At 37.4% G+C, this 25,544-nt stretch overlaps 1 protein-coding gene and 1 long non-coding RNA gene across 7 annotated transcripts in view; one reads left to right on the top strand and one right to left on the bottom strand.

Moving 5' to 3' along the window:
• Positions 1-25,544, bottom strand: part of LOC138814074 (phosphatidylinositol 3,4,5-trisphosphate 3-phosphatase TPTE2-like) — a 56,841-nt gene that overhangs the window by 7,081 nt on the left and 24,216 nt on the right. For 4 of the 6 annotated variants that reach the window (XM_070002892.1, XM_070002888.1, XM_070002891.1 and 1 more), the window contains 8 exons: positions 19,863-19,904; positions 18,804-18,854; positions 16,372-16,425; positions 14,128-14,169; positions 10,820-10,873; positions 4,744-4,791; positions 3,839-4,000; positions 1,058-1,176 (listed from right to left, as the gene is read on the bottom strand). In XM_070002892.1, coding sequence (XP_069858993.1) covers positions 1,140-1,176; positions 3,839-4,000; positions 4,744-4,791; positions 10,820-10,873; positions 14,128-14,169; positions 16,372-16,425; positions 18,804-18,854; positions 19,863-19,904 — 490 coding nt within the window. In that variant the 3' untranslated portion in view covers positions 1,058-1,139. The remainder of the gene's footprint in view (positions 1-1,057; positions 1,177-3,838; positions 4,001-4,743; positions 4,792-10,819; positions 10,874-14,127; positions 14,170-16,371; positions 16,426-18,803; positions 18,855-19,862; positions 19,905-25,544) is intronic. The other 2 variants (XM_070002894.1, XM_070002893.1) reach the window with 2 other exon arrangements.
• Positions 29-7,043, top strand: LOC138814076 (uncharacterized). The gene is made up of 3 exons (XR_011367896.1): positions 29-304; positions 4,847-4,893; positions 6,905-7,043. It is a non-coding gene; the product is annotated as an uncharacterized lncRNA (long non-coding RNA).

Below are 25,544 nucleotides of genomic sequence, written 5' to 3'. Positions count from 1 at the left end.
AGGCAGGCAACAGACTAGACTACCTCCCAAACTTACTGGCTAGTGATTCTCCTCCCATCAGAAACACCATAGCAGAGAACTGCTGGTGTAGATATGTAAAAACAAGTCATCTGGACAAAGTTGTTAAACACAAGTTGCAAGTCTAGGGGGAGCCTGAGGTGTTTTCTTGCATGATAGCAAGTTCTCAAGTGAGGGTAAGGTTGCCTATTGGAGGACTATATTGACTAGGGTGATTTTCAAGCTCCAAAAGTCTACCACATTATACATTTACTTGGGAACCAAACTGAAGCCCTGGGAAATGAAGGTAAGGAAGAATCTACTTATTTGACTTCTAATAAATGCACCTAAAAGCCCCTAGCATCTACATTCATTTAGAGATAGAGATATAGACAGAGATAGAGAGACACATACACAGACACAAAGCCTTCAAACACATTATACTTTCTAATCCTTTACTGCTTTAACTTTGCCTTAACATTCTCCATTTCAACCAAAATGACATTGCAAAATTTTTCCACTGGGTTGTAGTGCATGTCACTTTCTTGGTTTCTATTTGCTGGTTTTTTTTAGAGAATTATGACTGGAGTCACTCAGACTTTACACAGGCTCAATACTGTTATGATTATAGGAAAAAACCTAGATTGGTAGGACTTCAAATGGAGATTTAGGGAGAAGTTCAAAATATTACAAAATTAAAATTTCTTCATTAGATGTTCCATTTCCTGTATCCAAGTAAGGGTATGTAAATATATATACTTTTTACTGGCCTTAAAGGCCATCATCTTGTAGTGTTCAAGATATGAGAATGTAACAATATTTTCACTTTTTTCTTTCTTCTTTTTTGTGGTACTGGGATTTGAACTTAGGTCTTTGTACTTGCTAAATAAGCACTTTATTAATCAACCCACGTCACCATTCCTAAATATTTTATCTTCGAAAAGCTTATTTGATACAGAGACTAAGCAGCATCAGTTCACTATACAAGATTCAAGCCATAGAATATGAAAAAAATAAAAGAATGGATAAAAGAAAACTACAGATAGGTCATATTTCATACCGTGACATGTCTTTAAAATTTTTAAAGTCCAGAAACATATATGTAATATCAGTGCAGAAAGTGACACCAACGATCAGTGTGTCTAAGATGTTAAACGTATCAGAAAATAATGCTTTTTCCTGTAAAAGATAATAAAAATGATTACCTTCAAGAGGAGCACAAGTTATTTGAAATTGTACTTTAATGGATTATTTAAAATGCATTGTCTAGACTAGACTAGGGGAAAATACAGTATTAAGGAAAGTTCTCAAGTAGTAAATTTACACTTACTATATATTAAATTAACTTTAGAACTAATTTAAACAAATTTTATTAACTTTACTATTTAATATTTGTATCTATCACATGTGCAAAATTACATATTTGCAGATTAAGACAGCAATTTAAACTTAGTAAATAAGAGATATAACCAAACTGCTTGGCAAGAGGCATGCACTGCCTTCTCCAATGTAGATGGGAGAAGAAAAGTGGTAGTGTATAGCTCTTAAACAAGCAGCTCAGTAGGTCACATCCTTAGAGAAATGGACTAAGAATGTACGAGGAGCTTATGACAGGGGTAGGAAGTGCTATTTTGAACCCACACTGGAATCCCAAGGGGCTGCTGATTCCTTCCTGGGACAAAGACAGACTTCTATCCACCACATGCTCCTTTCCAACATTGGCTTCTGCAGAGGTGAGGACTAGGCTTTTGGGAAAGGAAAACCTTTTTCAGGCTCTCACTAACCTAGCAGTAAACTCTCCTAAGCTCAAAAGAAGGAGGATAAAAAGTCATCAGGAAAGAACACAAACTGCCTGAAGTGCTCTGGAGAAAGGGAGGCCAGGAGATCCAGTCCCTGACTCCCATAGCAGCCCAGCTGTAAGGCTTGTCTGACCCACCCACCTTCTCAGAAAACCAGCAAGATGAAAAGGAAAAAATATCACTTTCTTCCTACCACATTTCACTAATGAGATAAGCATTCCTCACATCACCTCCAGACCTCATCAAAAGTTTTTGTTTGAATGACCATTTGAATGAATGACTATTTATGATCTAGTATCTAGTATTTCATATACCACCAAATCTTTTTTTTTGGGGGGGAGGGGTCCAGTCGTGGGGCTTGAACTCTGGGCCTGGGCGCTGTCCCTCGGCTCTTCAGCTCAAGGCTAGTGCTCTACCACTTGAGACACAGTGCCACTGCTGGCTTTTTTCTTTTTTGCTTATGTGGTGCTGAGGAATCAAACCCAGGGTCTCATGCATGCAAGGCAAGTGCTCTACCACTGAGCCACATTCCCAGCCCATACCATCAAATCTTAGTTGAGATTCAAGTGAAAGACCCCCTCCCTAACCAACCAGGCCCTGAGCCTCCTTTTTTTTTTTAGGGGAACAGAGTTTTATATCTAACCAAGCTATTTCTGGCTTCTGTAACATGCTTTGCTAAGAAAATTATATTACCCCCACACTCCCCCTTTTGATAACTAACCTCACCAGTTAATCAATAAGCCCACACCCTACTAACTAGTCCCACCCTGCAGTCAGCCCCCTGGTGTGAGTGAACAACAGGCGCTGACTGGGACAAAGGTCACTTCCTCATACCAAGGGCGTACACCCAGGGACCCCCTCGAACAGTGATTGGCCCAAACATATGATTTGTTTTAAAAGGATTGGCTGCCTGCGTGCAGACCAGGTTGTAGCACTTTAAATTTACTGGCTGAAAAAGCGCGGGCTCTACTGTAACGGACTGAGGACCATCCCCGGGACTGCTCGGGGTTCCCAGCCACTGACCCGAACCTTGAGGATCTCGAGGTCACGTGCACCTGAGAACCTGGGCATGCCCAAATAAAACCCTCTTGCTTTTGCATCTGGTGTCGTCTGACTGGTGCTTGGGGCAGGGAGGTCCTGATTTGGGGGACACCCGAAGTCGGGGGTCTTTCACAAGTAATAATCAAAGTACTAATATTTAGACTTCACATGTTCCTCTTCTTAGCATATATGTCAACACATTAATTGCCTAGTCCTTTTCTATTTTTTACTTCTTTTATTACATATATATTTTATCATATATATATATTTTATTATATATACTATTGTACAGAGGAGTTACAATTATATGAGCAAGATAACGAGTACTTTTCTTTTCAAGCATTGTTGCCTCCTCTTTGTTTCCCCTTCCCATCCCTTCCCATACTCTGCCAAGCCCTTTTCTGAAATCCCTGTAAGCAGTGGATGTATTCTAAGAATACATTGTGGGAGTGTCAGCTGTAATATAAAAGTAATTTAAGCCAGTCAATGAAAAATTGGGTTTGGACTGACCTTTATCTGTGGCCCATAACTTCAAGAATTATTATTATTATTATTATTATTGGTAGGTCATGGGGCTTGAACTCTGGGCTTGAGTGCTGTCCCTGCACTCTTCAGCTCAAGGTGAGCACTCTACTGCTTGAGCCACAGAAGCACTTTGGTTTTCTAGTGATTGACTGGTTTTCTGCCTGGGCTGGCTTTGAACTGTGAACCTCAGATCTCAGCCTCCTGAGTCCTAGGTTTACAGGCATGAGCCACCCGTGCCTGGCTTCAAGAATTATTTTGATGAAGAGTTACACATCTGGTTGTGTTGACATGCTCATTATCTTAGGCTCCCCCCTTTTTTTGTAGAGGTAAAGCAAGTTGTTTAATAGAGAGTTTAAGAGGAGTTTAATGTACATGATTAAAGAAAAAAAAAGCTTGAGCTAGTTGGCTCAGGAGCTTAGCACACTTCTCATAACAGCACAATGTGGACTTAGGCTCAAAAAAAGAATAAAACTTACCCGTCTACGTATATTTGAAGGAGAACTTCAATAAGGAAAAATAGGCTAATTCCTAATGATGTCACTCTGTATTGGAATGGAATATAATCTTCGCTCTGAGAAACTAAAATATCCACAACCATCAACACTAGGTCAGTTAAAAACAGCAAAATTCCAAGAATTCTGAAATAAAGACAATGAGGGTTTTTCTTCTTAGTAAAACCCTCATTAAAGCCTTTCATCAGATATGAAAATGTCAGTGGTAGGAAAAATTATAGTGTAGTAGAATCTCAAAATATGACTCCATTTTTACCCAACAGAAGTGAATGATATTCCCACCAAACCAATTATGTAGGTACATCAGAACACAAGCTGGGTGTGCCTGCGCAGCAAGCACAAGGGCCCCAATACTACTAAAACACCAGGTCCACTTTGACTGGAAAGATTTTTCTTTTATAAAGATAAATTGAATAGATTTTGAAGTATTTTGTTACAATTGTAACTCAAAATATGAAAGTTTACTATGAGTCATAGTATAAACCATTCTCTCATGTAGAGAAGTAGCCTAAGTAACACGTCTCCAGAATTGAGTAATTACGTGTATAAGGTGCTTGATAGAATGCACTCCATGCTTTCAAAACCTTATAATGCCTACTTTATTTTTATTTGCATAAATAGAAAATGTGTGTCAATATACTATTACTTAGACAAATGTCACTTTTTTGCAAGTTTAAATGTCTACCTTAAGCCAATTTTTCAAAATAAGATTCTATTAAGAAGAAACAAATGGAGTATTTTGCAACACCTTGACAGTGAAAATTCTTTTTGTTCCATTTTGACTTTTTCAGATGCATTGCCATTACAAATATTGATACTAAATGACATACACATTATTTCATTGCTTGTATTTCTAGAATCTCACATACCGAAAAGGTAGGGATGTCATAATGAAACGTAAAATCTTCTTGGGATCACTGTTGTAAAAATTAATAAAAATGAAATCAATCACATATTGTTTCTCTAACACAGATGAGTTTAACTGAAAAGCAAAGGCCTCTATAAGAATCAATTTAAATGTAAGTATCCATTTAAAAGGAAATTCTTGAGCAGTTTTATAACAAAATGATGTTTTTACTAATATCTGAAATCTTAACATTTCTGTTTCATGTGTTTTCACTTTCATAGCCATAATATATGTGGAAAACAATAATATTTCCCTTGGGCATACAGTTCTAACTCTGACACTATGGTAGAATTAGACTTGAAGCCTCAACTAGTGTACATGTGGTAGAAGGGAGCTGCTTTCAGATGTCAGTTCTTCCATGAACAAATTGTCATCATACCTTAGCCAGACCTGTTCCCCACAGCAATGAAATCAGAGACATCAGAGATGAACATGGGCAGTAAATGGGTCTTTGTCTTTTAATCGTCATCTCTTGAGACCGATGTCTAGTATGTAAAGGTTTCCACTTAGGGTTGCAAGTGAACCTTACAGGTAAGGTGTTTTAGTAAAACCTATTTCAAATAAAAACACCCTAAAGACTGGGCTTTTCCCATTAATCCAAAGAGGGAGAGCCTGCATAATGACTGGGAAGTAATGACTATTTTATCACATAGCTGGAAACAATGCACCATTACCCTGCTGAGGCTTCCAACAAGGGATCAAAATTCCACTCCGAGTGGAACAAACTCCAAGACAATGCCCTTATAGCCTGTGCCCAAGACTGTGAAATGAGAAGAACAGCGGCAGTGGCAAAGCTGCTCATGGAAGAATACTGTTAACTTGAGATACAGGGAATTTCCAATTCTAATCTTCCCTACATCTTCTCTCTACTGCCTACTTCCCCTACATCTCCTCTCTCCTACTGCCTACTGCCTATTTCCTACTATCGTTATCCTGGCTTCGCATGCTAAGGCGATGGATCAGGGACCAAGCTGGCCCAAGAGGTGAATTATCTCCCCCAGGAATTCTAGTCCCTCACTATAAGCCCTCTCTGATCGCACACACCAGTTGAGTCTCTGGGAAACAAAGAAGTGTTATAATAAATGTGAACTTGCCTAACAGGGTGACAATACAGAACCATATGTGACAGGCTCATGGTTATTGTTAAAGAGTGCCTATATAAAGCTGTCTGTACAGTTTACAGGATAAAGATTGTAACTTATTAGCCTTGTAGACAGAAAAAGTTATGTTCCTATTTGGAAGCAACAGACAGCTACTTCAACATGTAGTTGAGCCATGTACCTGCGCTCTTTTTTTTGGTCCGGTCGTGGGGCCTGAACTCTGGGCCTGGGCGCTGTCCCTCAGCTCTTCAGCTCAAGGCTAGCACTCTACCACTTGAGCCACAGCGCCACGTCCGGCTTTTTTCTTTTTGCTTATGTGGGGCTGAGGAATCGAACCCAGGGCCTCAAGCATGCAAGGCAAGCGCTCTACCACTGAGCCACCTTCCCAGCCCCTGTACCTGTGCTCTTAAGAGCAATTAATCCAAAGCTGTACTCAACCCAACAGGAAGGAATCAAAATGAAGAGGTAGGCATAAGGAAGATGTCTTACCGAGGAAAGGGGTCAAAAGAAATTTAGGAATACAACATAAATGAAGAGTATTTAATGTAGCATCAGATGTACCAGGTGGAAATGCTAATAATCATTCTAAAAGCAAAGGTAAACAACATAATAATACAAGGAGGAAAAAGAAGGAGTTGGTGAAGATGTGCCTCAAGTGGTAGATACATCTATGTAGCAAAAACAGGGTTCTGCATTCAAACACCAGTTCAATACCACTAAAACTCAATATATTATTAGAGGACTTTGGGGTTTCCCACAAAATTTAGTGTTTCTCACAAAATTCAGTGTTTAATGAGAAGAAAAGGGAGAGAATGCAGTCAAGCATGTAATAAAGACTACAAAACTAAGAAAAGTAAGAGAAGGTTGGGAAGGATAGATGAGAATGTTGAAGGGGTGTCATTGATAAAAATGTACCACATTCACAAACTGCTTTGTTAAATAGCAACTCCTTTGTACAACTTCTTAAAAATAAAAAAAAAATTAACACAGAAGTAAAATCAGCTAACATTTTCTGTCTTTCAGAAGTACAAGTGTGGTTTGGTTCTAGCTACTGATAAAGAAGAAAATGGATAATTAAGATATTAAGATACAAGCATGGACAATTAGAAATAGACTAGAAGTTTCAATAAAAATGAAAGGAATAAAATAATCTAATAGAAAATAATAAAGTACTTTTATTTTTACTTTTAATTTATGCTAAAAAACAAGGACACTTCATAATTAAATGACACTATCGACTAAAAGGACTAACAGACATCTACAGAATATTCTATCCCTTCTTCCACACATTCCTGTAAATAGCTCAGAGAATTTTCGCCAGAGTAGATGTCATTTTAGTGTCTAAAGAAAACCTTAAATAATACAAGCAATTAAAATAACTTAATTTTCAAAATCACAATGAAACACTAGAAATCATCAGCAAAAGAAACTACAGAAAATATTCAAGCATGCAGAGACCAAGCAATGTATATATTTCTTAATGATCAGTTGGGTGACTGGAGAAATAGTGATGGAATACAACATTTCTTTTTTTTTTTTTTTTGGTCCAGTCGTGGGGCCTGAACTCTGGGCCTGGGCGCTGTCCCTCAGCTCTTCAGCTCAAGGCTGGCACTCTATCACTTGAGCCACAGCGCCACTTCTGGCTTTTTTCTTTTTGCTTATGTGGTGCTGGGAATCGAACCAGGGCCTCATGCATGCAAGGCAAGCGCTCTACCACTGAGCCCCTTCCCAGCCCACAACATTTCTTAAATCAAATAAAAGTCAACAAAGTTTACTACAACCTTTAGGGTAGAGCAAAGACAGTGCTAAAAAGGAAGTTCACAGTTTTGAATAGTTACATTGAAAAAACTCAAGAGAAATCTCAAAAAATAACTTAATGATGCATCTCAAGCTCTTGAAATTCAAGACGGGATACCAAACAAAATAGGTGGAAAGAAATAATAAGCATCAGGAAAGAATTAATAAAATTAACACCAAAAGAACAATATAAAACTCAATAAAATAAACAGTAGGGTCATTTAAACATAAACAGGATTGGCAACGTTAGCCAAGCCTAACAACCACCAAAAATAAGCTTCAGAGAAAACATAAGAATCTATATTCTCTATATTCTAATAAACTGAAAAATCTGCAAAAAAAAGAACCCAGGTAAATTGTAAATGCATATGGCCCATTAAAATCAATAGGATACAAAACACCTAAACAGATCTGTAACAAGCTACGAAATTAAAACTGTAACAGAGTCTGACAAGAAAGACAGTCCAGGACCAAACAGATTCACTACTGAGTTTTCTCAGAGCTTTAAAGAACTAATTTTAATGTTTCTTAAACTATCTAGAAAGGGAAAGAATGCTACCAAGCTCATTCTATGAGACAATATCATCAGATACCAAAACTAAGTAAAGACACAAGAAAAAAGTTACAGGCCAATGTCCCTGATGAGTGTAGCCACATATATTCTCAATAAAATACTTACAAACCAAATTCAACAACATGAAATTGTCATACACTACTATGATCATTGTCTTTTTCAGTTCAGCGATGTAAAGATGGCTCAAATTATGCAAATAAGTTAATATAAAGAGAATGGACAAAAATCGCATAACCATCTCAACAGATGCAGAAAATGCTTTTCTCAAAAATTAACATCACTTTTATGATAGAAGTCCTGAAAGAACTAGGAATAGAAAGAATACATCTCAAAACAATAAAGACTATCTGTGAAAAGCCTGTAGCTAACATTGTATGAAATCGGAAAAAAATGAAACCATTTCTTCTACTGTCAGGAATGAGGCAGAGGTGTCCCTATTTCCGTCCTCATTTACAATAATGCTCCTTATCTTATCCAGTGTAGTAAGGGAAGATAAAGAAAAGAAGGGATACCAACAGAACAGAGGAAATCTAATTATTCCTATACAGATGTTGGAATCCAATATCTAAAAGACCAGAAAGATTCCAGCAAGAAAAACCTCTTAGATGTGATAAAGACTTTCAGCAAAGTAGCAGGATTCAAAAGCAATGCATATAATTAATAGCTTTTTCTATTCTCCAATATTGTACAAACCTTCTCTATAACACTGACACAAGTTGGTAAGTGGTTAAATAACCAATGTAGTGAGAAGCAAAAGTCTCTTCAGCCTATCTGCAGTTCAGTGATTTTTCAGAATATAGTTAGTGTTCACATGCAAAACTATCGAATCAGTGCACTAGGAAGTTTCCCAGATAAGATTGCTTAAAAGAAAGTAAAAATTGCTCACAAACAAAAATTCACAGAACTGAATCCAAAGATGTCTAGGAAAAATGAGGAACGGCTACTATTGAGAATAACATTCTAATTTTTCTATTAAAATTTTTATATTAAAATTACTGTCTATGATGTTTTTCAAATTTTAAATTACAAAAACTATTTGTGAGTAGATTTGTTGTACTGGTTTGTACAATTAGTCACTGGTGTATATAACCTCCATACGTTTGGTATCTTTCCATAGTTCTGCTTTTTGCCTCAGTAATGGCCCTGTTTTTCTAAGGCAAGCGATCCATCAAAGGCTCCTTCTCTTCCTCCAACATCAGACTGATTTACTCTGTACTCTGTGTGTGTGTGTGTCAGCAACATATTCATCACCATCATCTATTTTGGACTGTTTAGTTGCCAACAAGGGCAAAAATATATCATTAGAAGTTTGTTACATGGAAGAGTGACATGAAAAATGATCTGAACAATAAAAATTCCTTAAATCTGAAGTATAAAATTTTTAAGAAAGAATTTTAGATTCTTTATCCAGAAAACTCCTTTTCCCATGGTTATTTCCAAGACTTAATTGTGAAAATCACTTTCTCTTTCTCTCTCTATATGTACATATACATAAACTTTACATGTCATAAGTATTAATTTATATACTATATATATATATGTGTGTGTGTTTACATGTATCAGTCAGTAGTCTTTGATAATATACTCTTTGCCAGATGAGATACACCAATCTCTCATAGGAGTTAAAGACTACTGAGGTCATTTTGTTCAGGTCAGTGTTTAGGATAAAAAATAACAATACTTAGAGATGTTTTGTTTAAAATACATACAATTACTCTATATTTTCTAAGGGGTTGAACTCTAAAAACTTGTACATTGAGTAGCTATTTACAAAGTAGTATACAACTTTTATCTACAATTAAGTCTCCTATGATGTGTAGATAATCTTAAGCCTCCTCTGAAGTGCTACTGTAACAGCATCAAGAATCAAAATTGAAGTTCAACTTTTTATTGCTGCAGCTGGCTAATATGTGTAACAGCATTTTGGATTAAATTTATTTTGAAATTCAACTTGAGTGTATAGGTATCCATCAGCCTTTCCCTCTTGAATTTCCTCATTCACAATTCCTTCCACCACCCTGTACTTTCCACATTTCATGGGTGTCTTTTCCCTGCCTTGGATGGGGGGATGGCGGGGAGGACTGGGACTCTATTCACCATTATACTGGGTTTGCATTTGGGATACCAGCCTCACATGGTGGCAGAGCTTTGGTGGGTGAGAGACAGATGCCAGGTCTATTAACTCCATTATTTCTGCTGAGGGTGCTACTTTTCCTGCCCACAGGTGTTACACACAATTCCCTCCTCTCTTGCCTCATACAGACATTACCATACTCTCTTAGAATTTTTGGCTACTATCACAGTTTAGGAGTAAAAAGCATTCTTATGAAATTTTTTTTCTCCAGACAACTAAGATAGAAAGGTACCTATGGATATTACAACAAAAGGACCTTAGAAAAATAGTATCATTGTACCAATACTGCTAATGAATTCTCAATCTGTTTTTTCTGTAAATATGCTTTCATGCATGTGTAAATATGTATATATTTAAACACATATATGTACATATACATATAAATGCACCTGTGTGTGTGTGTGTGTGTGAAAGCACATGTATATTTACTCACCATTTACTTCTGTCTTCTTCCACAGATTCCATTGTGGAATCAGATAAGAGTATGCTGAAAGATAGAAACAAAGCATATAGTCAGAAACTGTATGATTTTATAGACTTCATTTTTAGTTCTAATTAGCTATACTTTATCTTAGAAATTTGTTGACCTTTAAAAATTGAATTTAAAATAAGAAATTTAACATGTCATTAAACAATGACTAGAGTTCAGTTCTTTCCTACTGAACCTAAATCTAAAGGGTAACCATATTTTATAGATGAATCTTAATTCTTCAATAACCCACAAATCAATCAAAAATATTTTGGTCAATCTCCATGCATTTCAACATTTTCTGTAGTTTATCTTGATGCCTATTTCTAGTTTAGTTCCATTCTGGCATGATACAAACAGGAATATAACCTTTGCTTATATGTGTTAAGCCTTCCTTTATATAGTTACCATATAGTAATAGAGAGAAGAAAAGAAAGAGAAAAGAAAGTAATACTGCCTCTGTGCCCTAAAATATTATTTACTTTGGAGAAAGCTTCTTGGGTTGATATTTAATCTGTAACTGCAGATGTCTGCTTCCATTTGCTCCATGTTGTCAGTTAATTATGAAGTTTCCTTGTTGATTTTTTTGTAGGGGTCGAGATAATTAAGAGGTCTATCTATGCTTCTATATACAGTAGTGCTCGTTGTATGAAATTGGGTGCACTGATCTTTTTTATATCCTCTTGATGGTATCCTTTGTCAATATGAAATGACTGTTATCTCATAATTTTTGAAATTTTCTTTGCCAGATATGAGTACATTTACATCTGGTTAATTTCCATTTCTTAGAAAACCTTTTTCTATCTTTTCACTTTTAGTGTGTTTTGTCTTTGCTAGAAAGTTATACTTTCTTTTCTCTCTTGTTTCTTCCCCTTCCCCCCTCTCTCTCTATTCTCTATTGAAGTTTATTAAAGTTCAACTTCAGTTTGTTGGCACGTGTCATTCTTATCCCATATAATGTCCACCTAGAAACAATGGTCAAACATGTTTTGCCCTTTTTGGGTAACTTTCTATATTTTAGAAATTTCTACATTTTAGTCTCTTTTATCTGTGAATATGTATATAGGCTCATACGCTGAGGTATGTATGTGGGTATTTGTATACACATGTCACATGTGTGTATATATAAAACACTTGTATCATGTCTGGTCAAGGAGTCTGTCACAGGGTACTGCTACATAAATATTCATATAAGGAAGGCATTTAAAAATACTTTTTAAAAAACATTAAAAAGCATTTAAAGCATTTAAAAACATACTCAGACACCATAAGACTAATCAAATTCTATTCAAATGAGCTACAATTTCTGCACAGCTCATGTGCATGTTGGCTTTAACTTATATCAAAATCAGTTGTTTAGCTTGTATGTTTTAATGAAGATTAGCTTCTATACAAGTTTCATGACTTTTACCAGTGAATTTAAAAGCAGTGTCAGTATTTTCATTTGACATTTCAAATTTAACTTCAGTTTCCAGATATAAATTTTTTTAGCCATGTGACTTTGTAATTTATAACTATTCTTATTATAAGTCAATTGATCTTTTTTAAGTAGTGTACCAAGAAGATTCAAGTCCATATGTCAGGTTATGAGTGAAGTACATCTTTTAAATACTCTTTCTATCCTCAAAACGGAATGATATGTAAAACTCGATATGTAACCCTGTCATTTGGACACCAGCATATCATATATTCTAGAATAGTCATTTTAATCTTGTCAAAATGTAATGAGTAAAAGCTGGGATGTCTATAATCCTTGGATTCAGAAGAGTGGGGTTGGAGGTTTGACAGAGCAGCATGACTACATGGTGATAATCTGTCTCAAAAAAAAAAAGGAAAGAGGCTCAAATTCATGCTCAAATTCAGGCTCAAATCCATGTTTAGAGTTACTCAGGAGGCAGAAAGATTATGATTTATAGCCAGACAGGGCAAACAGTCTCTGAGATCCCAACTTATCCAATAAGGCAGGCCTAGTGGTACATGTAAAAAAGACCTTATCCCTAAAGTAAAATATGCTGAAGGCATGGCTCAATGGTAGACCTCTTACCTACCACCCCAAATTCAAACTGAGCACCACTAAATTGTGAGTGAGACACAGAAGGAGAAAAACAGTGACAGAAAGAGAAATCTGTATGAACATGTAGGGGCCAATTCATTGTGCTATGTTTATGTGAATATGTACATAAATAATAATAAGTATGTCTATAATTCAAAATTGATAGCCCTTTATGTTTGTCTTATCTGTGCTGGCAGCTGCACCATCAGACACTGATATGAACTCCTAAGAAGAAGTCCTAAAAAATTTCAAAAACATAAAGTCAGATACTACAAGATTTATTCTTAACTTTAAAGTTAAAATTAGATACAATTTATGTACAGCTAATAAGCATCAGTAACTGGAATGGCTGTAGCTTTGTTCCTCACAGAGATGAAAATTCATTCATTCATTTATTTCACTCATTACTAGTTCTGGTGCTTGAGTTCAGTAACTGGTCACTGTCCCTGAGTTTTTAGATCAAGGCCTGAACTCTACCACTCCACTTCTGGCATTTTGCTAGTTAATTTGAGATAAGAATCCCATGGACTTCCCAACCAGGGCTGACTTTGAACTGCAGTCCTCACATCTCAGCCTCCTGAATAGCTTGGATTATAGGCAGGAGCCTTCAGCACCTGGCTTAAATCTTTTTATTTTTAATGAAAAGAATTAACTGTAAATCCTTATGCTGCACTGCTCACAATGGAATCAAAGGACAGTGGCAAGATTTTTTTTTTTTTTTTTTTTTTGTCTGTCGTGGGGCTTGAACTCTGGGCCTGGGCTTTTTCCCTGTGCTCTTCAGCTCAAGGCAAGCACTCTACCGCTTGAGCCATACCACCACTTCTGGTTTTCTAGTGGTTATTGGAGATAAGAGTTTCATGGACTTCCCTGCCCATGCTGGCTTTGAACCATGATCCTCAGATCTCAGCCTCTTGAGTAGCTAGGATTACAGGCGTGAGCCACTGGTGCCCAGCTACATGTCCTTAATTTTACTAGTGGTACTGCTATTTGAACACAGGGTCTTTCATGTTTTGATACACTCTGCAACACTCATGCCACAGTCCTTGCTTACTATTTCTTTTGTGTTTGACTGTTCAGTTCTAGGCACAATGTATAAGCACATGTATTCATGGGTCTGTACATATATACATATTCAAATATATACAAAGATATAATTGGCATAAACTTCTACATATAAACTTGTCTATACATGAATTTTATGGGCTTATTTGTATCTCACCTTTCAGAATCTGGTATTGAACACAATTCATATGGACAAGGTCTATGGGAATTAAAAATACATATCATTAAATATCATATGACTTCCTAGAATTCACATTCCAGTCTTAATTACTCTGAAGATCATGCACAAGTGGACTTTAATTTTGTTTTTACCCAAACCTTTCATTCTCTTTTCAGCCATTATTTGGAATAAAGACGCCACTACATTTTTAGATCATTAAAGAAACACACTTAGCCATAAAACACTGCCAATAAGCATCACCTGAATCTAGGTCTGAGTGGATTTCCAGCTCAGTGGGTTGGACAAGAGGACAAATACAAGATAATCTCCAAAGGCAATGAGAACAACAGTATTCAGTGAGCCACCAAAGGGTTCGAGTTTCAACTCACTTAGGGATAGGAATGCTGATCAACCATGATCTTCCTCTTAGCAAACCCCCAACTTTTCAAAGTCATTGTAGATAAAAGAGTGCGAGTAACTAGATATTTATTCATTTATCTGAAAGACAACTGTAGTGTCCATCATTCATGTGTTGGGAAATTCTTCAGAGTGACTGTTGGAGCAAGGAGCCTTTCATGTGCTCCCACTCACTAGTGCATTTTTATTTCCCAGAAAATCAGTTATTCTAAAACTTGTGAACCACCATCCAATAGAAATGAATGTTATAGCTTGGGGATGGACATATTTGGTCTGGGAAAATACAAAACTACTAAACATTTATGTTCTGTGTTTGCTCCTAAATAAAACTAGTGTTAACTTTTTGTGTTTTCCCCATAAGTTCACTGTGTGTTCTAATTACAAATACCTTCTACCCTATTTAAGTTTCTTATTCTCCAGTCCTTGTGCCCACTTCTTATGTCCAACATTATAAATATCTATCCTGCCCTAACACATAGTCAGGCCTGATGTAGGGACTCTTTTCAGATTTGTGATAAAAACCAGCCTTGCACAGTGTCAATAATAACATTTTAGACACTAGCTTCATATAGTGACAGGGTTCTGTGTCACATAGTGACAGAGACAAATGCACGATCTTGATTTTTTTTTTCTTTTTTGTCAGTTGTGGGCCTGAACTCTGGGTCTGGGCGCCTTCCCTCAGCTCTTTGGCTCAAGGCTAGCGTTCTACCACTTGAGCCACAGCACCATTTCTGGCTTTTTCTGCTTATGTGGTGCTGAGGAATCAAATCCAGGGCCTCATGCATGCAAGGCAAGCACTCTACCACTGAGCCACCTTCCCAGCTCTGATCTTGATCTTTTATGGACATGGTTCTGTGGCTCACTAGCCTCTATTTCTGTTACTTTTTCTTTTCTGTAAGCAGAATTTTCTCTCTTTTGGTCCAATGCACAACAACCCAAAAGTAAAAAAATGCTAGTTTCCAAAGGAATATGTTACTAAAATGACTGTTGTAAAAGAAGCATACTTATGATGTATATTTTAAGATAACAGAAAGTCACAAATATCTCAGTGAATACATTTAGACATATTGTCAAAGATACTGTGTATTATCAAGGGACTTCTGAGGATCATTTAATAAATCTCAAACTCTTTTTCCTTTTGCTGTAGTCTGAGTTGGTTTTCTCTTTCTCCCTCCTTTCATTTTTTATCTCATTCCTTCCTTCCTACCTCCCTCCTTTTCATCCCTTACTCTCATTCTTTCATCATCTTTGGGGGGTGGGGCTTACTGTAGTTAAAATATAGGTTCCTTGTCTTCCAGACAGCTGCTCTACCATAACATAATGGCCCAATTTTTTGGTGCTGGTCTACGGATGTTTTCCATAGGGTTACCTGTTCAGATAGTTCTGGCACTAGACCATGATCTTCCTAATCATGTTCCTAGCAGCTGAGATCTTAGGCCTGCACCACAGTTTCTTTTTGTTGTTGGTGGCAGTGGTGGTGATTGAGGGGCTAGATCTTAGGGCCTGGGTGCTGTCCCTGAGCTCTTTTGCTCAAGGCTAGTGTTATTCCACTTTGAGCCATGGCTGCACTTCCAGTTTTCTGGAGATTAATTGGAGATAAGATTCTCATGGACTTTCCTGCCCAGGCTGAATCATGATCCTCAGATCTCAGCCTCCCTACAGCTAAAATTACAGGCATGAGCCATCAGCACTCAGCCACAGTTCCTTTTGTTTGAGATTTGTCTGGTTTGTTTTATGTATGTATGTTCCATCTCATATTCTATCTGTCTAGAAACATGTATGCATTGAATATATGTTTATTTGTTATATTGGTTATGTACTCACTCATCATCGACAATTCCGAGGAGAGGAACAGGTAAGACTTCTGAGAGGTCCACACTAAGAGAAAATAGTGAGACACAACATAGAGTTTTAGCATACGTTATATGCCAAAGAACTAGTGACTCTAGGCATGACCATGTTGGGATTTGTCTACTCATGTTCATATCTGCATCTATACTTAGTTCATTTATTACAGTTGGATCCTTATAATAACATATATCCTGATACCTTAGAAAATCAGTAAACAATTCACACTTGGAATAGTTTTATAGTATTACCATTGACTGGTATGAGCGTTTATTTCACATTTCACTGCAGTTATACATATAAAAAACTTCACAGGTATGATCAATTCTAAAATCACTCCATCATTGACTTTCATTCAAGTATTATTGCTGCCAGTCTTTTAGGGTGAGTATATAAACCAGAAAAACAAAAAAAAAAGATTCAGATCTAATCAATGCACACAATAATAAAACCATAAAGACAAACAAGTAAATGGGACAAAGACACATTAAAAAAAACAGAGGAGGAAGCAGGGCTGTGGCTCAAGTAGTAGAGTGCCAGCCTTGAGCTAAGGAGCTCAAGGGACAGCTCCCAGGCCTAGAGTTCAAGACCCACCACTGACAAAAAACAAAAACAAAAACAAAAACAAAAACAGAGGAAAAAAACTTACAACAATGTAAGAAGTATGTCTTTCCTGAATACTCAGGACCTAATCTTATTTCAACTGGAGACTGTCTAGTGGATTAAATTAAAAAAACCCTTGGCCCAATGATATACTTCCTAGTAGACACTCACTTGGCCACTAAAGACTTAGAAAGACTGAAATTGAAGCAAGGAAAGAGTATTTTCTCTGCAAAAGCAAGTCAGAAGCAATCAGAGTTACCTTGCAATATGAGAAAAAAAATAGATTCTATATAAAATCTGGATAATGACACAAAGAAAGACAGCACATTATCCAAAAACTGTCAATGGGAAATAATAACAATTGTAAATATACAGGTATTCACTGCAGGACAATGCTATTACATAAAACCAACATTGTTCAATGTAAAAGGGGATATAGACTCAAATGCAATCAAAGTTGGGAGAATCAATATCCATTGTTAACCAGGAAGGATCAGACAATAAGTCAATCACAAAACATAAGAGTATACTCCAAACTAAATTGGTCTAAGAGCCACTTAAAACATTTCACCTAAAGGGAAGACCTCCATAATCTGATTGGTTGAATAGTAAATCATTGGTATAGCACTTTAGAACATGCCTTCCTCTTTGTATTGGAGCATTCACCAGAATAGAGGGTATTTTATACTACAAATCAGTTTCAAATAAAGTTCTAAAAGTTGAAATTATTCTCCATATCTAATTCACCAATAAAATAAAAGTAGGAAAAAACACTTTAGAAATTACACAAGGACATACAAGGTACATACTACTCACTTGATCAACCAAAGGACTGATAAAGAATTAATAAAGAGGGAGGGCTGGGAATGTGGCTTGCCTAGCATGCATGAAGCCCTGGGTTCAATTCCCCAGTACCACATACACACACAAAAAGCCAGAAGTGGCACTGTGGCTCAAGTGGTAGAGTGCTGGCTTTGAGCAAAGGAATCTCAGGGACAGTGCTCAGGCCTTGATTTCAAGCCCTAGGACTGGCAAAAAACCCCACAAGAATTAATTTAAAAAATTACAAACTATTTCAAACCAATGAAAATGAAAACATAGTATCACAAGCACACACACATTTTTTCCGCTTATGTGGTGCTGAGGAATCATGCATTCAAGACAAGTGCTTTACCTCTGAGCCACCTTTCCAGCCGCACACACATGTTTATCTTTATCTCAAAGAAATTCAATATGGAATAACAGTCACGGCATGACCAGGGTGTGTGAAAAGAATGGAGAGGGAGGTTAGTAGAGAGAGATGTGTTTCTGAACAGAAGGAATAACCTCCAAAAACAAAGAAGGATATCTACATTAGAAATCATAATTACAAAAATTTCAAAATAGCAAATGAAAATAATATAGAACATTCTGTCCCAAAGCAATAATACAAAACTAAGGTCATAGAAATGCCAATTATGCAGTTTGATTTGTTACTAAAGTCATCAAACACATGTACTGTCCATTCAAATGGGGTCTCAAACACAGGTTACCTGATAGCTTTCTAGGAGTTTTACTCACTGCTCAATAAAATACCACTAAGGCTATCTTCTGACTGACTTCTCATTCATTCACCTAACTTGGAAAAGTGGGAACGTTCCAGACATAAGCTGTAATGCCCAATCTTTTGAGACATCTCCCAGAAATTCTGGCTTAATGCCTCTGTATCTTTATGTACATATATGTATATATATATATATATATATATATATATATATATATATATATATACACACACACACATACATATAAGGAATGCATCTCACCTATCACTAATGTCTTCGAGGATGAGATCTCCTGTTTTAGTATATTCCAGGCTAAAGGATTAAATTATACACAGTCAAATATCAGGCAAATACATTTACATTTTCTTCCAACTTAGCTACAATTTACTTAAAACTAATAAATTGGAAGTTGAAAGTTTTACATATTTAGTTATATACAAAGGAGTACTTTTCTTTCCTGAATAGGACAAGTATCTGTGCTCACAGATATAATCCTAGCCTCTCAGGTGATTGAGATCTAAGGATCATGATTTTCAACCATACTGGACAGAAAATCCATGAGACTCATGTCTCCAACTAGCTACCAAACACACTGGAAGTGGAGTTGTGGGTCAGGGACTAGAGTGCTAGGCTTGAGCAAACCACACTCAGGAACATGGCTCAGACCCTAATCTCAAGCCCAATGACTGGCACATTGAAAAAAAACAATAATTCTATTCTTATAAACATAAGAAAAGTTTAATGTCCTATTGTTCTTGAACTAATTTTAAATTCAGATACTTCACAATAACTCAACCCTCACAATCTAATTTTCTATCTAATTTTCTGCTTCCTATGTCTTCTCTATACCCTCCTTAATAAGGTAATCATGGCAGTCTTTCCTGCCTGTCAGATAGGAACAAAGAATAGAAGGCTAGAAGCAGGACTCCCATCCAATGTGATGGTGGGCCTTTCAGGCTAATTGAGTTCTGGAGAATGAAGAATTGGTCTGAGGTAGATGATTCTCCTATCTACTGAGATCTGCAGAACAGTGGGACTACCTCTGTGTTTCTGAGAGGAATTCTTACATTCCTCGGATCTTTATGAGTCCCATACATGCACGTTGATACTCTGACTAAGGATTGGGCCTGCCAGTCCTTGAATTCACAGCAGACCATGACCAAATCTCTTTTGACCTGCTGTATCATTTTCTATTTAGTTGCAAAACTGAATATGACCACATAGAGTTTTTGATAGATCGTCATGTATTTTGTCGATTGTCATCATACTCCAAAAAAAAAAAATGGGTTACCATGTGAATGACAAAAGAAAACAACTCACCCAGTAGTATTGTTGACAACGGCCAGTACGGTATCTGTGTCACTGTGAACAAACAAAAAGAAACAGAAAATTAAGTTGCTCTATGTAATAGAAACCATACTTTTTTAACAGACAGCAAGGTCTGTGCAGATTAAGCAGGTGCTCATTTACTTGAATTATATCTCTAGCTCTTCTGCCCACTACATGACCTCTCTCATATATTGAGGTTTGAACTCAGATCACCATATTTGCACTAAGGGCTCAATTTAGAGCCATGCTTTTTTCTGTACTGGCTTACTCAATGATCTCCTGGTTTGGGTTCAGTACAATCTGGGAACCCTGTTCCTCTAGTTAAGTGCTCAATTTACACTCACAGTTTTGTCTCTACTTGCTTATTCAATGATCTCCCTGTTTATGCTGGATGGGCATGCTACTGTCTCAAAGCTATAATCCTATCTACTCAGAGAATGAGAGTGAGGATAGTATTTTGAAACCATCTAGAGTAGGAATGCCTATGAGAGCCCATCTCCAATTAACCAGAAAAAGGTTGGACTCAAAGAGTAGTTCATAAGTTCCATCAACCATAACAAGAAAGCAAAATAGGCAGTAGGATCGGAGTTTTGGCCATGACAGACAGACAGACAGAAAGACAGACAGACAGAAAGACAGACAGACAGACACACACACACACACACACACACACACACACACACACACACACACACACACACACACACACATATGCAGACACATGTTAATCATTGTCATTTCAATGGTACTTTGCTCATAAAATCTTACTACAGTCAATCAAAACATATACTACTCAATCTCATAGGATCTCCTACAAAGGCTGATAGCTTTCTAAGGGTTTTCTTCTGTGCTCACTAAAATAGCAAGGAGTTTGTCTTCTGACTCGAATCTCATTCCTTCACCTAACTTGGAATAGAGAGGAATATTACAGATATAAAATATACTGCCTACCTTTTTTATATAGTTCCCAAAATTTCTGGCTTAATATCTGTGTATCTTTGTATTCATCTATGTATGTATGTATGTATGTATGTATGTATGTATGTATGTATGTATGTATGTATGTATGTATATGTATATATACACACACATTCATACATATGCATATGCATCTGATTTTTGCTGACATCTTCCAGTCTGATCTCTATTGGTTCATTTATATCCACACTAAACAATTAAGCAATTATATTATGAAAGTCAAATTTGAGGTAAATTCCTACCCTACGTCTTCACTCGTTAGCTACAATTCTCCTAAAAGTAATAAACTAGTAGAACTTGAACATTTTACATTTGCAATAACTATGTCTGAGTCAAACAGAAAAGGTCAGATAAGTTGATGTTAGGGAAATGAACCCCAAGGAAAGTATTCAAATGATTTTTTCTTTCATGCAATTGTTTCTAACATATTTATAAGATGATTTCCTTGTTGCTTTATATGTCCCTCCCCCACGGTATAACACCTGCTTTCACTGTATTTGATGTTGGTATTATTTGTGGAGGGAAAGGAAAAAACAAATCATTTAAATAGGGATACAGGGGGATTCATTGCAACAATGAGATGTACAAGATGTTATGCCATAAAACGAACTTTACAACTTTGGGGGGGGGGCGGAGTATCGGGTGGAGGTAGGGGATAGGAAGGGATGGGAAGGGGAAACAAAGGAGGAGGCAACAGTGCTCATTATCTTGCCCATGTAACTGTAACCCCTCTGTATGGTATTTTCCCAATTTTAAAAAATGTAAAAAAAAAAGAAAAAGAGTATTTTTGGTTATCTTGAGAAACAAGGTGTCTAGGGCAAAGTACATGTACACAGCTGCAAAAGAAATGCTTCATGGCAGATTTAAGACTATTTCTTTCCTACACCAGGTGCTTATTGCTCAAACATATAATCATAGCTGATCAGGAGGCTGAGAAACAAGGGTCTAAATTTGTAGTTAGCCGAGGGAGGCAAGTTCCTGAGCCTGTTGTGTTTGCATGGGTGCGTGCGTGGGTGCTTATGTCCATGAGACTCATGTCTCCAACTAGCTAAGAAACACACTGGAAGTGGAGTTGTGGGCCACAATACCCCCAAGGTCTCTCTAAGTTGTATTAAGAGTCTCTTCCTTTTCCACACAGAGCAGCCGTCCATGAGAATGCTGATTTGTTTAGCCATTTACCCATTACAAGCCATCTGGTTTGTTTCCAGTTTAGGACTTCTACAAATAAAAATGCCATGAAGCTGTACAGAGTTTTAGTACCAAAACTGGTTTACATTTGTCTGGTGTAATGTTCAAAAGTGCAACTGCTGGGTTTCAGAGTAACCATGTTTAACTTCAGAGAGATATTTCCAAACTCTTCTCCAGTGTAGATATACTATTTTACATTACTATCATCAATAGATGAGAAACCATTGTGAATCCTCAATAACACTTGGTATTTTCATTATCTTCCCATTAATCATTCTGATAAATGTGTTAAGCCGTATTTCTTTGTGGTTTTAATTTGAATTCCCTATGACTTATGAAGTGCAGCATCTTTTCAGTCCTCACTTGCTATTCATATTTTCTTTTCAGTGACATACCTATTAAATTCTTGCACATTTTCTAATTAAAGTTTAATTAGAAAGTTTTCAACATGCTGTTTTCCATGCTGATGAGACACTACACTGTTCGCAAATAATTTCTAAATATGTAGCTTGTGTTTAAAATTGTTTTTGCAGAACAAAACATTTTGACTTTGATGAAGTCAAATACCAACTTTTTCTTCTTATACACTGTGCTTTTGAAGTCCAAAAAACATTGAAAATAATTTCCCCAGGATCTTTTCCTAATTTTTTTTTTTTACAATTTTACATCTTGTACTTAAATCCATGATAAATTCTGAGAACTTTTATAGAGATGTAAAATTTAGGTTGAAGATTTGGAGCTTTGACCTGTGGATACCAATTGCTTCAGCTTCTTTGTGTGCATCTTTCTCCTAGTTCCACGTTACTGCCGATACAATTCCGATGACTTCTGGCTTTTTTGGGAAGTCTTTGAAAATGCATCCTCCAAATGGTAATTGCATATTGGGTACCAACTTTTTTTATTTTAGAGAAGAAAGTTTTTCCATAAGCTCTTTCTTCTCTTGGGTCACCTCCTGCAAAAACTCTTGGTTTTGCTCGACTCTGATCGCTGACAACAGACACTTGACCACACACATGATCCATATAAACAGAGATTGCAGGTCCTGGTTACTGAGACCTGATCAGGAAGAAGGCACTTCCTCTTAGAGGAGGCCGGTTCTTCCTCCCGCAGGGTCTTGGGCAGGAGCATCAGCGATTCGAGGCACGAGGTTCCATATGAGTCAGAACATGGACTCTCTCATACTCTGAGCTCCTTGGGGCGCGGGCGGATTGGAAGCAGGTGTAAGCTATGGCCAGTAGTCGTGTTTTTATCCTCCACGAAACCGGAGACGATAATCCCAACGAAGCCTGGAGCCAGCACCTGGTGGGCAGCCTGGGCGCGCACATCAACGTGGGACGGCCGGACAGCAAGGGGAGGGTAGGAGGGCACCAGCCCACCACTCGCGTGGGGCACTGGAGAGCACCGCCAAGGCCGCAGACAGCGGTTCGGGGACGTCTCCACCCGGGCCTTCCTCCCATCCCACCCCGCAAGATAACGATGGGGAGAATGTGGACAGCTCGGCCGACTGGGCCTTCACAGCCACTGCGCCCATCTCCTCTCCAGTACTTGCAACACTGGAGTTACTCCCCTCCTCCTCCTCCTCCGGCACCCCAAAACACAGGCCCACCGCCTCCTCCTTATCGGTGCTCAGCGCATGGCTGAGACAAGCCAGGAAAACGCCGGAACCGCCATCTTGCCCACACTGCTCTGGTGCGCGCCTCCGCACCCTCTGACCAACCCCGAGCCAACCAGTCCCACATCCCGGCCTTCCCCTTGCGTATGCGCACTTACGCAGGTACGCGTGCGTGCAGGCGCGCGCTCAGTCTTCTGGGACGCCGCTCCAGGCCCCCACCCCCACTAACCCCCACCCAGGAAAGATTTATGCCTTACAGCTCTTGTCCAGTCAATTACAAAAGTTTCAAATACTGCCTGAAAATAAAGTCCAGGTGAAGAGCAACATGGGGTACATGACTATAATCCCAGGATGCCGATCACTGGCTTCCAGGCTAGCCTGAGCCAAGTATAAGACTATTTCAAAAACATGACAGATATGGCCTGCGGCAGTGGTTCCGACCTGTAATCCTAGCTACCAAGAAAGCTGAGATCCAGAGCATGGTTCAAAGCCAGACGAGGCAGACAAGTCCCCGTGAGATTCTTATCCCTAATTATTCAAAAACTGGAGTAGGTGCTGTGCCTCAAGTGGTAGAGAGCTAGCCTTGAGCACAAAGATGCTCAGGGACAATGCTCATGCCTTGAATTCAAGCACACAACCGCCCCCAAAAAATAACAAAAAAGACAGAATAGTGAGAGGAGGTATGTGCATACAGTCTAGTACTTTGTTTTGTCATTAACAAGGAAAGGAATAAATTATCTTTAAGTAGTCGTACAAAGGGGTTTCAATTCAACAAATCTGTTTATAAATACAATTCATCTTGATCAATGTCACCTCTTCCATTGTTCTTCATCTTTCATAACCCCACACATATCTTCAAGTTGTATGGTTCCATTATTTTCATGAATGTATCATTGAATATAATGAAGGTATCTACCCATTCTAGTACAGAGTTTTGACTGGCCCATTTCAGTGTGTAGTATGAATTTAGGATATTGATAGTTATTTATTACAAACTAGAACTAATATTCTCTCACATTTTTTAGTACAATAACCATTAGTATACTGTTGTATCACCAGCTAAAAAAATAATTCATGGAATCACTTTTCTCTAATATAGTATCCACAACTTATACTGCATGCATGCAGTTTCCAATGCCAACAGACTGCTTTCCTAGCAAATTCTAAATACTTTTATTTAGTTATTATCCCAGGTTTTTTTTTTGCCACTGACACTGAAGATAGCAAGAACAAAAGACATGTATATGTAGCTTGGTGGGGGAAAAACAGATAGAAACTGCTTTTTGTAAGTTTCAAGTCTCAACCAGCTTAAATGCAATTAAAGAGTCTAACTTATATAAAGGGAAGTGGCTATATGTTGTATGGAAATTTTACATAAAGCAACAGTCACTTCAACATATTTTAATATAAGAAAGTGAAAGACCTCTATAATGAAAACTAAAAGGTTGAAGGAATTAAAGGAAGCACCAGAAAATGAAAAGACTTCCCAGACTGGAACATTATCATAAAAATACCTAAACTACCAAAAGCAATACACAAATTCAATGTAAATCCCATCCAAATCTTAATGCAGACACAAAATCCCTTGCAGAAACAAAAAGAAGCCCTAAGATTCATATGGAAACATCAAAGATCCCAAATAACAAAGTAATCCTGGGCAATGCTGGAGGAATCAAAGTACTGAACTTCAAATTATATTACAGGAACCATAAGTAACAAAAACAGCATGGTACCCAAAGACCAATGGAACAATTCAAAGACAGAAATAACTGCGCACACCTACTGCCTTGTAATTTTTGGCCAAATGAGGAAAAAAAAAAGTACTTCAAGAACATACAACCTTTAAACATATAGTGTCAGAAAACTATTACAAGAAAACACAGGGGAAAACCTGG

This window comes from Dipodomys merriami, unplaced genomic scaffold (genome assembly GCF_024711535.1).
Source record: "Dipodomys merriami isolate MVZ:Mamm:240054 unplaced genomic scaffold, mDipMer1.0.p SCAF_6, whole genome shotgun sequence".
NCBI lineage: Eukaryota > Metazoa > Chordata > Mammalia > Rodentia > Heteromyidae > Dipodomys > Dipodomys merriami.
This window is presented reverse-complemented; position numbering and strand designations above follow the sequence as displayed.